Source organism: Salmo salar, chromosome ssa11, assembly GCF_905237065.1.
Source record: "Salmo salar chromosome ssa11, Ssal_v3.1, whole genome shotgun sequence".
NCBI classification, from domain to species: domain Eukaryota; kingdom Metazoa; phylum Chordata; class Actinopteri; order Salmoniformes; family Salmonidae; genus Salmo; species Salmo salar.
Window position 1 is genome coordinate 31,847,265 of NC_059452.1, and position 15,236 is coordinate 31,862,500.

Sequence of the window (15,236 nt, forward strand, 5' to 3'; positions counted from 1 at the left end):
CCTCCCCTTTCCTCTGCCCTCTCCTTTCCTCTGCCCTCCCCTTTCCTCTGCCCTCCCCTTTCCTCTGCCCTCCCCTTTCCTCTGCCCTCTCCTTTCCTCTGCCCTCTCCTTTCCTCTGCCCTCTCCTTTCCTCTGCCCTCTCCTTTCCTCTGCCCTCTCCTTTCCTCTGCCCTCTCCTTTCCTCTGCCCTCTCCCCTTTCCTCTGCCCTCTCCTTTCCTCTGCCCTCTCTTCTCCCCTCCTCTCTTTTGCTCTACCCTCTCCCCCTTTCCTCTCCCCCTTTCCTCTCCCCCTTTCTCCTCCCCTCTCCTATCTACAGCATGTGTTCAAGCTGGAGCAGGAGGAGTATTTGAAGGAGCAGATTCCCTGGACTCTGATAGACTTCTATGATAACCAGCCATGTATCAACCTCATAGAGGCCAAGATGGGAGTACTAGACCTGCTGGACGAAGAGTGCAAGGTACACACACACACACACACACACACACACACACAGAGAGTGTAACTAGTGTGAACCAGTGTTCTGTGTGTCCAGATGCCTAAAGGTTCAGATGACTCATCCAGAGTAACTAGTGTGAACCAGTGTTCTGTGTGTCCAGATGCCTAAAGGTTCAGATGACTCATCCAGAGTAACTAGTGTGAACCAGTGTTCTGTGTGTCCAGATGCCTAAAGGTTCAGATGACTCATCCAGAGTAACTAGTGTGAACCAGTGTTCTGTGTGTCCAGATGCCTAAAGGTTCAGATGACTCATCCAGAGTAACTAGTGTGAACCAGTGTTCTGTGTGTCCAGATGCCTAAAGGTTCAGATGACTCGTGGGCCCAGAAGCTGTATAACACCCATCTGAAGACCTGCTCTCTGTTTGAGAAACCTCGCATGTCCAACAAAGCCTTCATCATACAGCACTTCGCTGACAAGGTACTGATCACTGTGTGTTGTGTGTGCAGTGTTGATGTCTTGGCTGACCCAGTGCTGCTGAGTTCTGTTTTAGTCTCTGTCCGGTTACAGAGAGAGGGAAGTGAGCCGGTTCACTCTATGAATAAAATCAATGCTGTTCTGATTGATAATCTGAGTCAAAATTGACAGTTCTGAAAATCACTTTGGATTAAAGTGTCAGCAAAATGACTTTATTTTGTAATTGTTGTGTCCAGGTGCAGTACCAGTGTGATGGCTTTCTGGAGAAGAACAAGGACACAGTGAATGAAGAGCAGATCAATGTCCTGAAGGCAAGCAAGGTGTGTGTCCCTGCCAAACACACACACACACACACACACACACACACACACACACACACACACACTGCACGTTCAATGGGTAACACACACCGCACGTTCAATGGGTAACATACACACACACCGCACATTCAATGGGTAGCACACACACACACACCGCACATTCAATGGGTAGCACACACACACACACACACCGCACATTCAATGGGTAACACACACACACACCGCACATTCAATGGGTAACACACACACATTTGATGACTTTCTCATTAGTGCGTGTGCTTGACAGTCTGTGTTGTCTCACTGAATGACCTCCGACAGGGAACCCAGTGAAGGTCAGGAGAAACAGCACCCTCTGCTGTCCATGTGGTGTAATGAGGATGTGCACACAGTTGGAGACATTTTCTGTCCACCAAATAGGCCTTGCTCTGTGTGTGTGTGTGTGTGTGTGTGTGTGTGTGTGTGTGTGTGTGTGTGTGTGTGTGTGTGTGTGTGTGTGTAAAGACTCACTCTGCCCGTTGTTCTGTTGTAGAGGCCAGCAGCAGCAGAGAGGGGTAAGGGTTAAAACACTCCTTTAACCCCTAACACCTTAAACACACACAGGGTTAACTACACTGGAACAATCATCATCATGGAAACCTGCTTGACTAACCAGTAATAGTGTAGAAGTGATAATGACTCTTTAATGAGAATGAAGCTATAGAAATTGAGCATTTCAACCCATCCTCATGGTTCTGTGTGTGTTGACAATAAACACACATTCCTTCTCAGTCATGTGTTCTGCTGTCTGAGCCGTCAGACATTGTGCCATGTCTGTGGTCTGATGCTGTGGTCTGATGCTGTGTCTGATGCTGTGTCTGATGCTGTGTCTGATGCTGTGTCTGATGCTGGGTCTGATGCTGTGTCTGATGCTGGGTCTGATGCTGGGTCTGATGCTGTGTCTGATGCTGGGTCTGATGCTGGGTCTGATGCTGTGTCTGATGCTGGGTCTGATGCTGTGTCTGATGCTGGGTCTGATGCTGGGTCTGATGCTGGGTCTGATGCTGTGTCTGATGCTGGGTCTGATGCTGGGTCTGATGCTGTGTCTGATGCTGGGTCTGATGCTGGGTCTGATGCTGGTCTGATGCTGGGTCTGATGCTGGGTCTGATGCTGTGTCTGATGCTGGGTCTGATGCTGGGTCTGATGCTGTGTCTGATGCTTTGATTTGGATTTCTACTTTTATATGAATTCTACTTTTAATATGTTTTAGATGTGTGTACTGCAATGATTTTGATTTCCTAGGTTTCTTTCATTTTTGGTTAATCTTTATTTTGTCGTTGTGTTGTTTGTTTTACATCTGTTGTCCATGTGTCTGTCCCGTCATGACAACAACCATTAAACAGCTAAAGGTAAAGATGCTGCCCTCCTCTTTCTGTCTCAACCTTCTTTCGTTCTTTCTTTCTATCTTTCTAACCCACACCATTCATTCTTCCTCACCGTGGTCTCACAATAGTTCAAATGGCACTTAAGTATGTGGGGAGGTGGTGAGGCTGAACGGACGCTGCAGCACTGGAGACTACCCCGGGGGTGGGGAGGCTGAACGGACGCTGCAGCACTGGAGACTACCCCGGGGGTGGGGAGGCTGAACGGATGCTGCAGCACTGGAGACTACCCCGGGGGTGGGGAGGCTGAACGGACGCTGCAGCACTGGAGACTACCCCGGGGTGGGGAGGCTGAACGGACGCTGCAGCACTGGAGACTACCCCGGGGGTGGGGAGGCTGAACGGACGCTGCAGCACTGGAGACTACCCCGGGGGTGGGGGCTGAACGGACGCTGCAGCACTGGAGACTACCCCGGGGTGGGGGCTGAACGGACGCTGCAGCACTGGAGACTACCCCGGGGTGGGGGGCTGAACGGACGCTGCAGCACTGGAGACTACCCCGGGGGTGGGGGGGCTGAACGGACGCTGCAGCACTGGAGACTACCCCGGGGGTGGGGGGGCTGAACGGACGCTGCAGCACTGGAGACTACCCCGGGGATGGGGGGGCTGCACTGTGGCCCTCTCCCCATTTACATCTTAACCAACCACAATACAGAGAACACACTAACCAATCGCTTTCTCCTTGAACCATAACATGCACAATGTTCAGGGTTGTCATTTTAGATAGTTAGATATAAAGGATGGTAGGAATAAGCCACCCACAGATACCTATGGCTAACAATGCAAACTATTAGCTTAGCAAGTTTGTGACGTAACTGTCTATTGGCTGCTGCTACCTTTTAATTTATACAAGTCTCTCTCTATATATACATGTCATTTAAGAACAGTGTCTTATTTGCAATAATGTTTGTGTGTGGTGTGTAGTTGGACCTGCTAGTGGAGCTGTTTCAGGATGAGGAGAAAGTGACCAGTCCGACAGGGACCGCTCCAGGAGGTCGAACACGACTCAGCGTCAAACCAAAAGAGATCAGATCTGGAGCAAGCAGCAAGGAGCACAAGAAGACTGTTGGCTGCCAGGTAGACTGATCATAGACACACACACCTACGGACACTCAGACCAGGGTTGGGACTTGCCAACCAGAGTCAGAATAGCTGAAATGTAAAAGTGAAGGACTTGAATAATCTCCTCTCTTTACTCTTTCTCCTCTGTCTCTGTCCTCTTCTCCCTCTCTGTCTCTGTCCTCTCTTCTCTGTCCTCTCTTCTCTGTCTCTGTCCTCTCTGTCTCTGTCTCTGGTCCTCTCTTCCCTCTCTCTGTCCTCTCTTCTCCCTCACTGTCTCTGTCCTCTCTTCTCCCTCTCTGTCTCTGTCCTCTCTTCTCTGTCCTCTCTTCTCTGTCCTCTCTTCTCTGTCTCTGGTCCTCTCTTCTCTGTCTCTGTCCTCTCTTCTCCCTCTCTGTCTCTGTCCTCTCTTCTCTGTCCTCTCTTCTCTGTCTCTGGTCCTCTCTTCTCTGTCTCTGTCCTCTCTTCTCCCTCTCTGTCTCTGTCCTCTCTTCTCTGTCCTCTCTTCTCTGTCTCTGTCCTCTCTTCTCTGTCTCTGTCCTCTCTTCTCCCTCACTGTCTCTGTCCTCTCTTCTCCCTCTCTCTGTCCTCTCTTCTCCCTCTCTGTCTCTGTCCTCTTCTCCCTCTCTCCTCTGTCTCTGTCCTCTCTCTCTGTCCTCTCTTCTCCCTCTCTCTCTGTCCTCTCTTCTCCCTCTCTCTCTGTCCTCTCTTCTCCCTCTCTCTCTGTCCTCTCTTCTCTCTCTCTGTCCTCTCTTCTCCCTCTCTCCTCTGTCTCTGTCCTCTCTTCTCCCTCTCTCCTCTGTCTCTGTCCTCACTTCTCCCTCTCTCCTCTGTCGTCTGTCCTCTCTTCTCCCTCTCTCCTCTGCCTCTGTCCTCACTTCTCCCTCTCTCCTCTGTCTCTGTCCTCTCTTCTCCCTCTCTCCTCTGTCTCTGTCCTCTCTTCTCCCTCCCTCTCTCCTCTGTCTCTGTCCTCTCTTCTTCCTCTGTCCTCTCTTCTCCCTCTCTCCTCTGTCTCTGTCCTCTCTTCTCCCTCTCTCCTCTGTCCTCTCTTCTCCCTCTCTCCTCTGTCTCTGTCCTCTCTTCTCCTTCTCTCCTCTCCTCCTGTAGTTCCGGAACTCTCTGGCTATGTTGATGGAGACTCTGAATGCGACCACTCCTCACTATGTTCGCTGCATCAAGCCCAACGACCTCAAGTTCCCCTTCACGTGAGTACCTGCATGCTACTCTATGGTTAAGTTTCCATAGTACCATCTGACTTGGCAAGATGAAGTTAGGGGAATGTAATTGTGATGTCATGAGGCTGAATGGTTCTCTCCATGTTTGGCTGGTATGGTTGGATTAACTATGCGAATGTTGTCTTTAGGTTTGACCCTAACATTAGTGGAATGTTGTCTTTAAGTTTGACCCTAATGTTAGGTGTACATTGTCTTTAGGTTGAGCTGAATGTTGTGTGTGGGTCTGACCCTAACGTTAGGTGAATGTTGTCTTTAGGTTTGACCCTAAGCGAGCGGTGCAGCAGCTCAGAGCCTGTGGTGTTCTGGAGACCATCCGCATTTCAGCCGCAGGCTTCCCATCCAGGTGGACCTACCAGGAGTTCTTCAGTCGTTACCGGGTTCTGATGAAGCAGAAGGACGTCCTGTCGGACAGGAGGCTGACCTGTAGGAACGTCCTGGAGAAACTGGTGCAGGTATGAGGGGTTAGAGGTCAGCAGCATACCACCCTGCATCCCACTGCTGGCTTCCTTCTGAAGCTAAGCAGGGTTGGTCCTGGTCAGTCCCTGGATGGGAGACCAGATGCTGCTGGAAGTGGTGTTGGAGGGCCAGTAGGAGGCACTCTTTCCTCTGGTCTTAAAAATAGCCCAATGCCCCAGGGCAGTGATTGGGGACATTGCCCTGTGTAGGGTGCCGTCTTTCGGATGGGATGATAAATGGGTGTCCTGACTCTCTGAGGTCATTAAAGATCCCATTGCACTTATCGTAAGAGTAGGGGTGTTAACCCCGGTGTCCTGGCTAAATTCCCAATCTGGCCCTCATACCATCATGGCCACCTAATCATCCCCAGTTTACAATTGGCTCATTCATCCCCCTCCTCTCTCCTGTAACTATTTCCCAGGTCGTTGCTATAAATGAGAATGTGTTCTCAGTCAACTTACCTGGTAAAATAACGGTAAAATAAAATACAAATAAATAAAGAGGTCAGGCCTGTTTGAGATCAACTACATTGCAATCAGACTGCGCAGAATCAAAGATCTACAAATCTTCTTCTGTCCCAACTATTTATGTCAGAGATGGTCAACTCCAGTCCTCGGGGTCCGGAGCGGTGAGACACATTCTCCCCATCCCTAGCAAACCCAGCTGATTAAACTAATTGCATGATGAGTTGATTATTGGAGTCAGGTTTGTTAGCTGGGGCAAAAGTGTGACACCAATCAGGACCCCGACTGGAGTTCCCCATCCCTGATTTATGTGGTCAAAATGATCAATTCTGGACCTCACCTTGCTCAAACTGATCCCCTAAAACAGGATGTCTCTCTCTCTCTCTCCAGGACCAGGACAAGTACCAGTTTGGTAAGACTAAGATCTTCTTCAGGGCTGGTCAGGTTGCCTACCTGGAGAAGCTGAGGGCTGATAAGCTGAGGAAGGCGTGCGTCCGCATCCAGAAGACCATCCGCTGCTGGCTGGTACGCAAGAAGTACCTCCGCAAGAAGCATGCTGCCATCACCATCCAGAGATACACCCGCGGACACCAGGCCCGCTGGTCAGTGGAGCACACACCTGTCACTCAGCACCCTCTGGACAATCACGATGCAGATAAAAGTAGTTTAGGCTGTATGACTTCCTGAAAAGGAGCCAATCAGAATTGTCTGATGTATTGTAGGAAGTGGGAACATTTTTATAAATATTTATTTGTGATTTGATTGATTTGTTAATCCGATCAGTTGGAGGTTATTAGTGGGAAAATTATAGTAATTCAACAGCATTTTTCACCAATTACCCTGACTACACTCTCTCTCCCCTACCTCCTCTGTCCCCTGCCTCTCTCTCCCCATCTCTCTCCTGCCTCCTCTGTCCCCCTCTCTCATTCTCTCCCCTGCCCCCCTCTCTCTCTCCCCTGCCTCTCTCCCTCCCCTCTCTATCTCTCTCCTGCCTCCCCTGCCCCCTCTCTCACTCTCTCCCCTGCCCCCTCTCTCACTCTCTCCCCTGCCTCCCCTCTATCTCTCTCCTGCCTCCTCTGTCCCCCTCTCTCATTCTCTCCCATGCCCCCCCAATCTCTCTCCTGCCTCTCTCCCTCCCCCAGTCTGGTTAAGTACATGCGTCGTACCCTGGCAGCCATCACTATCCAGAAGTTCCAGAGGATGTGTGTCCAGAGGAAACTGTACCTACAGAAGCAGGCTGCTGCCCTGGTCATGCAGACTATCCTCAGAGCATACATGGCCCGACAGAAATACCAAGGGGTGAGAGATGCATACACTATATACACACACACTACATGTTTCTTGTTTTACTCTCTTTGTGGGGGGACATTTGGTGAGTTTAGGATAGAAGAACCAACAAACACACACACCTAGCACTGCCAGCTAATAGCACAGCTGTCCTGCATGTCTGTCAGCAGTGTGGTTTATAAATAACTCCAGTACAACGTTGGATGGACTTGGGTCACCCTCATACCTGGACCACTCCCAGGGAGTTAGGGAGAGAACTAGGCTGGTGTCTGTCTGATTACTGGGAGTTAGGGAGAGAACTAGGCTGGTGTCTCTCTGGTTACTGGGAGTTAGGGAGAGAACTAGGCTGGTGTCTCTGATTACTGGGAGTTAGGGAGAGAACTAGGCTGGTGTCTGTCTGGTTACTGGGAGTTAGGGAGAGAACTAGGCTGGTGTCTGTCTGATTACTGGGAGTTAGGGAGAGAACTAGGCTGGTGTCTCTCTGGTTACTGGAAGTTAGGGAGAGAACTAGGCTGGTGTCTGTCTGGTTACTGGGAGTTAGGGAGAGAACTAGGCTGGTGTCTCTGGTTACTGGAAGCTAGGGAGAGAACTAGGCTGGTGTCTCTGGTTACTGGGAGCTAGGGAGAGAACTAGGCTGGTGTCTGTCTGATTACTGGGAGTTAGGGAGAGAACTAGGCTGGTGTCTCTGGTTACTGGGAGTTAGGGAGAGAACTAGGCTGGTGTCTCTCTGGTTACTGGGAGTTAGGGAGAGAACTAGGCTGGTGTCTCTCTGGTTACTGGGAGTTAGGGAGAGAACTAGGCTGGTGTCTCTGATTACTGGGAGTTAGGGAGAGAACTAGGCTGGTGTCTCTCGGTTACTGGAAGTTAGGGAGAGAACTAGGCTGGTGTCTCTCTGATTACTGGGAGTTAGGGAGAGAACTAGGCTGGTGTCTCTCTGGTTACTGGGAGCTAGGGGAGAGAACTAGGCTGGTGTCTCTGGTTACTGGGAGCTAGGGAGAGAACTAGGCTGGTGTCTCTCTGGTTACTGGGAGTTAGGGAGAGAACTAGGCTGGTGTCTCTCTGGTTACTGGGAGCTAGGGAGAGAACTAGGCTGGTGTCTCTGATTACTGGGAGTTAGGGAGAGAACTAGGCTGGTGTCTCTCTGATTACTGGGAGTTAGGGAGAGAACTAGGCTGGTGTCTCTGGTCCCTGGGAGCTAGGGAGAGAACTAGGCTGGTGTCTCTCTGGTTACTGGGAGTTAGGGAGAGAACTAGGCTGGTGTCTCTGGTTACTGGGAGTTAGGGAGAGAACTAGGCTGGTGTCTCTCTGGTTACTGGGAGTTAGGGAGAGAACTAGGCTGGTGTCTCTCTGGTTACTGGGAGTTAGGGAGAGAACTAGGCTGGTGTCTCTGATTACTGGGAGCTAGGGAGAGAACTAGGCTGGTGTCTCTGGTCCCTGGGAGCTAGGGAGAGAACTAGGCTGGTGTCTCTGATTACTGGGAGTTAGGGAGAGAACTAGGCTGGTGTCTCTGGTTACTGGGAGCTAGGGAGAGAACTAGGCTGGTGTCTCTGGTCACTGGGAGCTAGGGAGAGAACTAGGCTGGTGTCTCTGGTTACTGGGAGTTAGGGAGAGAACTAGGCTGGTGTCTCTCTGGTCACTGGGAGTTAGGGAGAGAACTAGGCTGGTGTCTCTCTGATTACTGGGAGTTAGGGAGAGAACTAGGCTGGTGTCTCTCTGGTTACTGGGAGCTAGGGAGAGAACTAGGCTGGTGTCTCTCTGGTTACTGGGAGTTAGGGAGAGAACTAGGCTGGTGTCTCTGGTCACTGGGAGCTAGGGAGAGAACTAGGCTGGTGTCTCTCTGGTTACTGGGAGTTAGGGAGAGAACTAGGCTGGTGTCTCTGGGAGCTAGGGAGAGAACTAGGCTGGTGTCTCTGGGAGCTAGGGAGAGAACTAGGCTGGTGTCTCTTTGGTTACTGGGAGTTAGGGAGAGAACTAGGCTGGTGTCTCTCTGGTCACTGGGAGCTAGGGAGAGAACTAGGCTGGTGTCTCTTTGGTTACTGGGAGCTAGGGAGAGAACTAGGCTGGTGTCTCTGGGAGCTAGGGAGAGAACTAGGCTGGTGTCTCTCTGGTTACTGGGAGTTAGGGAGAGAACTAGGCTGGTGTCTCTGGGAGCTAGGGAGAGAACTAGGCTGGTGTCTCTCTGGTTACTGGGAGTTAGGGAGAGAGCTAGGCTGGTGTCTCTGGGAGCTAGGGAGAGAACTAGGCTGGTGTCTCTCTGGTTACTGGGAGTTAGGGAGAGAACTAGGCTGGTGTCTCTCTGGTTACTTGGAGCTAGGGAGAGAACTAGGCTGGTGTCTCTTTGGATTATGGGAGCTAGGGAGAGAACTAGGCTGGTGTCTCTCTGGTTACTGGGAGTTAGGGAGAGAACTAGGCTGGTGTCTCTTTGGTTACTGGGAGCTAGGGAGAGAACTAGGCTGGTGTCTCTCTGGTTACTTGGAGCTAGGGAGAGAACTAGGCTGGTGTCTCTGGTCACTGGGAGCTAGGGAGAGAACTAGGCTGGTGTCTCTGGTCCCTGGGAGCTAGGGAGAGAACTAGGCTGGTGTCTCTCTGGTTACTTGGAGCTAGGGAGAGAACTAGGCTGGTGTCTCTGGTCACTGGGAGCTAGGGAGAGAACTAGGCTGGTGTCTCTGGTCACTGGGAGCTAGGGAGAGAACTAGGCTGGTGTCTCTCTGGTTACTGGGAGTTAGGGAGAGAACTAGGCTGGTGTCTCTCTGGTCACTGGGAGTTAGGGAGAGAACTAGGCTGGTGTCTCTCTGGTTACTGGGAGCTAGGGAGAGAACTAGGCTGGTGTCTCTCTGATTACAGGGAGTTAGGGAGAGAACTAGGCTGGTGTCTCTCTGATTACAGGGAGTTAGGGAGAGAACTAGGCTGGTGTCTCTCTGATTACAGGGAGTTAGGGAGAGAACTAGGCTGGTGTCTCTCTGATTACAGGGAGTTAGGGAGAGAACTAGGCTGGTGTCTCTTTGGTTACTGGGAGCTAGGGAGAGAACTAGGCTGGTGTCTCTTTGGATTATTGGAGCTAGGGAGAGAACTAGGCTGGTGTCTCTTTGGTTACTGGGAGCTAGGGAGAGAACTGGGCTGGTGTCTCTGGGAGCTAGGGAGAGAACTAGGCTGGTGTCTCTCTGGTTACTGGGAGTTAGGGAGAGAGCTAGGCTGGTGTCTCTGGGAGCTAGGGAGAGAACTAGGCTGGTGTCTCTCTGGTTACTGGGAGTTGGGGAGAGAACTAGGCTGGTGTCTCTGGTTACTGGGAGTTAGGGAGAGAACTAGGCTGATGTCTCTCTGATTACAGGGAGTTAGGGAGAGAACTAGGCTGGTGTCTCTCTGGTCACTGGGGCCATGTTGGGGTCAGGTGACATGGCAGTAGTTAGGGACTGTCCCTCTGACTGACACACACAGCTGACCTCTTTAACATAACCCTGCCAGGATATCTGTTTGTCTGTGCATCTGTTTGTCTCTCTCTCTCTCTGTGTCTGACATCACTCGTCTGTTATATTAGGTAGAAGAGTAGACACTAGATAGATCTCCTGTTGTTGTGGATTAACAGCAAGATGAAGCCCTGGAGACCAATAAGAGCTCAGGAACACCAGAATTCTCACATTACATTCACAGGAACTAACTCTCTCTTTCTCCCGCTCTCTCCACAGTTGCTGCGTAACCACAAAGCTGTGTTCATCCAGAAACACGTGCGTGGCTGGCTGGCAAGACAGCGGTACAAGCGCTCTCTGCGAGCCATCGTCTATCTGCAGTGCTGCATCAGGAGGATGAAGGCCAAGAAAGAGCTGAAGAAGCTGAAAATCGAGGCCCGCTCCGTTGAACATTTCAAGAAACTTAACGTTGGCATGGAGAATAAGATCATGCAGCTGCAGAGGAAGTTAGACGAACAGGTGGGGCTCTGTAGAAACCAGGCGGCCATTTTGGATCTTTGTGTTGCTGGATAACAAACTCTCTCCTCCAAGAGTGACTGCTCGAATAGAATATGCATCTTCACACATTACATTAACATGATCTCTCTCTCCCAGGCTAAAGACAACCGTGTGACTAGCGAGCGGCTGAACTCTCTGGAGACGTCCCACGCGGTGGAGAGTGAGAAGCTGAAGGTAGAGGTGTCTAAGCTGAAGGGGATAGAAGAGGAAGCCAAGAACAACGCCAACCGTGTCACTTCCCTTCTGGAGGAGCTGGAGAGGCTGAGGAAGGAGCTGACCACCACCCAGAAAGAGAAGAAGACCATAGAGGACTGGGCTACCAAGTACAGGGATGAGATGGAAAAGGTGAGGGATGTGGTGGGATAGAAAATGGCTCACTCTAGTCATCTCTTCATCTTGTCTCCTCCAGTCACTTCTCAGATATATTTCAGTTAAATGGCTCCCTTTCATACATTGTTCCCATAGTGGCCCTATAGAAGTGTGACAAGTTTGTATAAGAATGTGTGTCGTGGTTCAATGGTTTAGGACCCAGGGGAATCTACTGCAGACTGGGCACATGGCGGGCTGGGAGGCCATTGCCTTGGTGTAGGTGAGACCGGTAGAATAGTGTAGTGTGGGTGTGTAGGTGAGACAGGTAGACTAGTGTAGTGTAGTGTGGGTGTGTAGGTGAGACAGGTAGACTTGTGTAGTGTGGGTGTGTAGGTGAGCCAGGTAGACTAGTGTAGTGTGGGTGTGTAGGTGAGACAGGTAGACTTGTGTAGTGTGGGTATGTAGGTGAGACAGGTAGACTAGTGTAGTGTAGGTGAGACGGGTAGTCTAGTGTAGTGTGGGTATGTAGGTGAGACCGGTAGACTAGTGTAGTGTGGTGTGTAGGTGAGACCGGTAGACTAGTGTAGTGTGGGTGTGTAGGTGAGACAGGTAGACTAGTGTAGTGTGGGTGTGTAGGTGAGACAGGTAGACTAGTGTAGTGTGGGTGTGTAGGTGAGACAGGTAGACTATTGTAGTGTAGGTGAGACCGGTAGACTAGTGTAGTGTGGGTGTGTAGGTGAGACAGGTAGACTAGTGTAGTGTGGGTGTGTAGGTGAGACCGGTAGACTAGTGTAGTGTGAGACAGGTAGACTAGTGTAGTGTGGGTGTGTTGGTGAGACAGGTAGACTTGTGTAGTGTGGGTGTGTAGGTGAGCCAGGTAGACTAGTGTAGTGTAGTGTGGGTATGTAGGTGAGACAGGTAGACTAGTGTAGTGTAGGTGAGACGGGTAGACTAGTGTAGTGTGGTGTGTAGGTGAGACCGGTAGACTAGTGTAGTGTGGGTGTGTAGGTGAGACAGGTAGACTAGTGTAGTGTGGGTGTGTAGGTGAGACAGGTAGACTAGTGTAGTGTGGGTGTGTAGGTGAGACAGGTAGACTATTGTAGTGTAGGTGAGACCGGTAGACTAGTGTAGTGTGGGTGTGTAGGTGAGACAGGTAGACTAGTGTAGTGTGGGTGTGTAGGTGAGACCGGTAGACTAGTGTAGTGTGAGACAGGTAGACTAGTGTAGTGTGGGTGTGTAGGTGAGACAGGTAGACGAGTGAGGGTGTGTAAGTGATACAGGTAGACTCGTGGGTGTGTAGGTGAGACAGGTAGGCTAGTGTAGTGTGGGTGTGTAGGTGGGACAGGTAGACTATTGTGTACTGTGGGTGAGACAGGTAGGCTTGTGTCGTGTGGGTGTGTGGGTGAGACAGGTAGACTCGTGTACTGTGGGTGTGTAGGTGAGACAGGTAGACTATTGTGTACTGTGGGTGAGACAGGTAGGCTAGTGTCGTGTGGGTGTGTAGGTGAGACAGGTAGACTTGTGTAGTGTGGGTGTGTAGTTAAGAGCAGGTAGACTAGTGTACTGTGGGTGTGTAGGTAAGAGCAGGTAGACTAGTGTAGTGTGGGTGTGTAGTTAAGAGCAGGTAGACTAGTGTAGTGTGGGTGTGTAGTTAAGAGCAGGTAGACTAGTGTACTGTGGGTGTGTAGTTAAGAGCAGGTAGACTAGTGTGGTGTGGGTGTGTAGTTATGAGCATGTAGACTAGTGTAGTGTGGGTGTGTAGTTATGAGCAGGTAGACTTGTGTGGGTGTGTAGTTATGAGCAGGTAGACTAGTGTAGTGTGGGTGTGTAGTTAAGAGCAGGTAGACTAGTGTACTGTGGGTGTGTAGTTAAGAGCAGGTAGACTAGTGTACTGTGGGTGTGTAGTTATGAGCAGGTAGACTAGTGTACTGTGGGTGTGTAGTTAAGAGCAGGTAGACTAGTGTGGGTGTGTAGTTAAGAGCAGGTAGACTAGTGTACTGTGGGTGTGTAGTTAAGAGCAGGTAGCCTAGTGTAGTGTGGGTGTGTAGTTAAGAGCAGGTAGACTAGTGTTGTGGGTGTGTAGTTAATAGCAGGTAGACTAGTGTGTGTGGGTGTGTAGTTAAGAGCAGGTAGCCTAGTGTACTGTGGGTGTGTAGTTATGAGCAGGTAGACTAGTGTAGTGTGGGTGTGTAGTTATGAGCAGGTAGACTAGTGTACTGTGGGTGTGTAGTTATGAGCAGGTAGACTAGTGTAGTGTGGGTGTGTAGTTAAGAGCAGGTAGACTAGTGTACTGTGGGTGTGTAGTTATGAGCAGGTAGACTAGTGTAGTGTTGGGTGTGTAGTTAAGAGCAGGTAGACTAGTGTAGTGTGGGTGTGTAGTTAAGAGCAGGTAGACTAGTGTACTGTGGGTGTGTAGTTAAGAGCAGGTAGACTAGTGTACTGTGGGTGTGTAGTTAAGAGCAGGTAGACTAGTGTAGTGTTGGGTGTGTAGTTAAGAGCAGGTAGACTAGTGTACTGTGGGTGTGTAGTTAAGAGCAGGTAGACTAGTGTACTGTGGGTGTGTAGTTAAGAGCAGGTAGACTAGTGTACTGTGGGTGTGTAGTTAAGAGCAGGTAGACTAGTGTAATGTGGGTGTGTAGTTAAGAGCAGGTAGACTAGTGTACTGTGGGTGTGTAGTTAAGAGCAGGTAGACTAGTGCTAGCTGTACAGTACAGTAGATCAGTCCTCCAGAAGCCCAGTGAAATCAACTAAACCCCAATGTCTCTACCGTCCAGACCTGAGTCAGATACAGAACATCTGTCAAATACTGAAGATGCACTTGATTTGTTTCACCCTGTACACTGGGACCAATGGAAATGTTCTGAAACGCCCCCAACTCTGCACACTGGTCCAGCAAATCAAGTGCACCTTTAAGTATTTGAAACTATTAGACCCAGATCTGCTAGTGTTCTCAAATCACATGATTGATGGATTAGTGGACCAATAGGCTGTGGTAGACTTGATAGAAGTACTTTCTCCTGTGTGTGAAGATGGTAGCAGAGCTGAAGCAGCAGAATGGTCTGCTGAAGACCGAGAAAGACGACCTGAACCGAATGATCAAGGAACAGAGCCAGCAGATGACAGGTACCAACCATTCACTAGCTTTAGACCAATCACATTCACTGTTACTAGATTTAGACCAATCACATTCCGTGTTAATACTTTTAGACCAATCACATTCATTGTTGAAGTTCCATACAGAGAATTGATGATACGTTCCCCATACGTGCTGAACTTGTCTTCTTTCTCCTCTCTCTCCCTCTTTCCCTTCTTCTGTCTGTGCTCTCTCCTCTCTACCTCCTCCCCCTTTCCCTTCTTCTGTCTGTGCTCTCTCCTCTCTACCTCCTCCCCTTTCCCTTCTTCTGTCTGTGCTCTCTCCTCTCTACCTCCTCCCCCTTTCCCTTCTTCTGTCTGTGCTCTCTCCTCTCTACCTCCTCCCCCTTTCCCTTCTTCTGTCTGTGCTCTCTCCTCTCTACCTCCTCCCTTTTTCCCTTCTTCTGTCTCTGCTCTCTCCTCCCCATCTCCACCTCCTCCCCGTTTCAGAGAAAATGACTCGTGCATTAGTGGAGGAGACTCAGCAGTTGGAGAGCGATCTGAACGAGGAGAGGTCTCGCTACCAGAACCTCCTAACAGAACACCTGAGACTGGAGGAACGCTACGACGACCTCAAGGAAGAAATCACTCTCTCTGTGGTAGGAGGCTAACGCATAGCATGTCAACATTTTCACACTCACACTGGACCGAACCAGACCACACACACTCACAAACGCTGGA

General features: G+C 50.3%; 1 protein-coding gene across 13 annotated transcripts in view; it reads left to right on the forward strand.

Annotated features, from left to right (window-relative positions):
• Positions 1-15,236, forward strand: part of LOC106595398 (unconventional myosin-Va) — a 98,759-nt gene that overhangs the window by 49,307 nt on the left and 34,216 nt on the right. For 9 of the 13 annotated variants that reach the window (XR_006757556.1, XR_006757555.1, XM_045689353.1 and 6 more), the window contains exons 12-24: positions 318-458; positions 790-915; positions 1,149-1,232; positions 2,613-2,618; positions 3,576-3,728; positions 4,818-4,915; positions 5,202-5,397; positions 6,256-6,467; positions 7,008-7,164; positions 10,836-11,075; positions 11,211-11,459; positions 14,453-14,546; positions 15,006-15,154. Coding sequence is in view for 11 of the 13 variants with exons in the window: in XM_045689353.1 (XP_045545309.1) it covers positions 318-458; positions 790-915; positions 1,149-1,232; positions 2,613-2,618; positions 3,576-3,728; positions 4,818-4,915; positions 5,202-5,397; positions 6,256-6,467; positions 7,008-7,164; positions 10,836-11,075; positions 11,211-11,459; positions 14,453-14,546; positions 15,006-15,154 (1,905 nt within the window). In the remaining 2 variants the exon portion in view is untranslated. The remainder of the gene's footprint in view (positions 1-317; positions 459-789; positions 916-1,148; positions 1,233-2,612; positions 2,619-3,575; positions 3,729-4,817; positions 4,916-5,201; positions 5,398-6,255; positions 6,468-7,007; positions 7,165-10,835; positions 11,076-11,210; positions 11,460-14,452; positions 14,547-15,005; positions 15,155-15,236) is intronic. The other 4 variants (XM_045689354.1, XM_045689356.1, XM_045689363.1 and 1 more) reach the window with 1 other exon arrangement.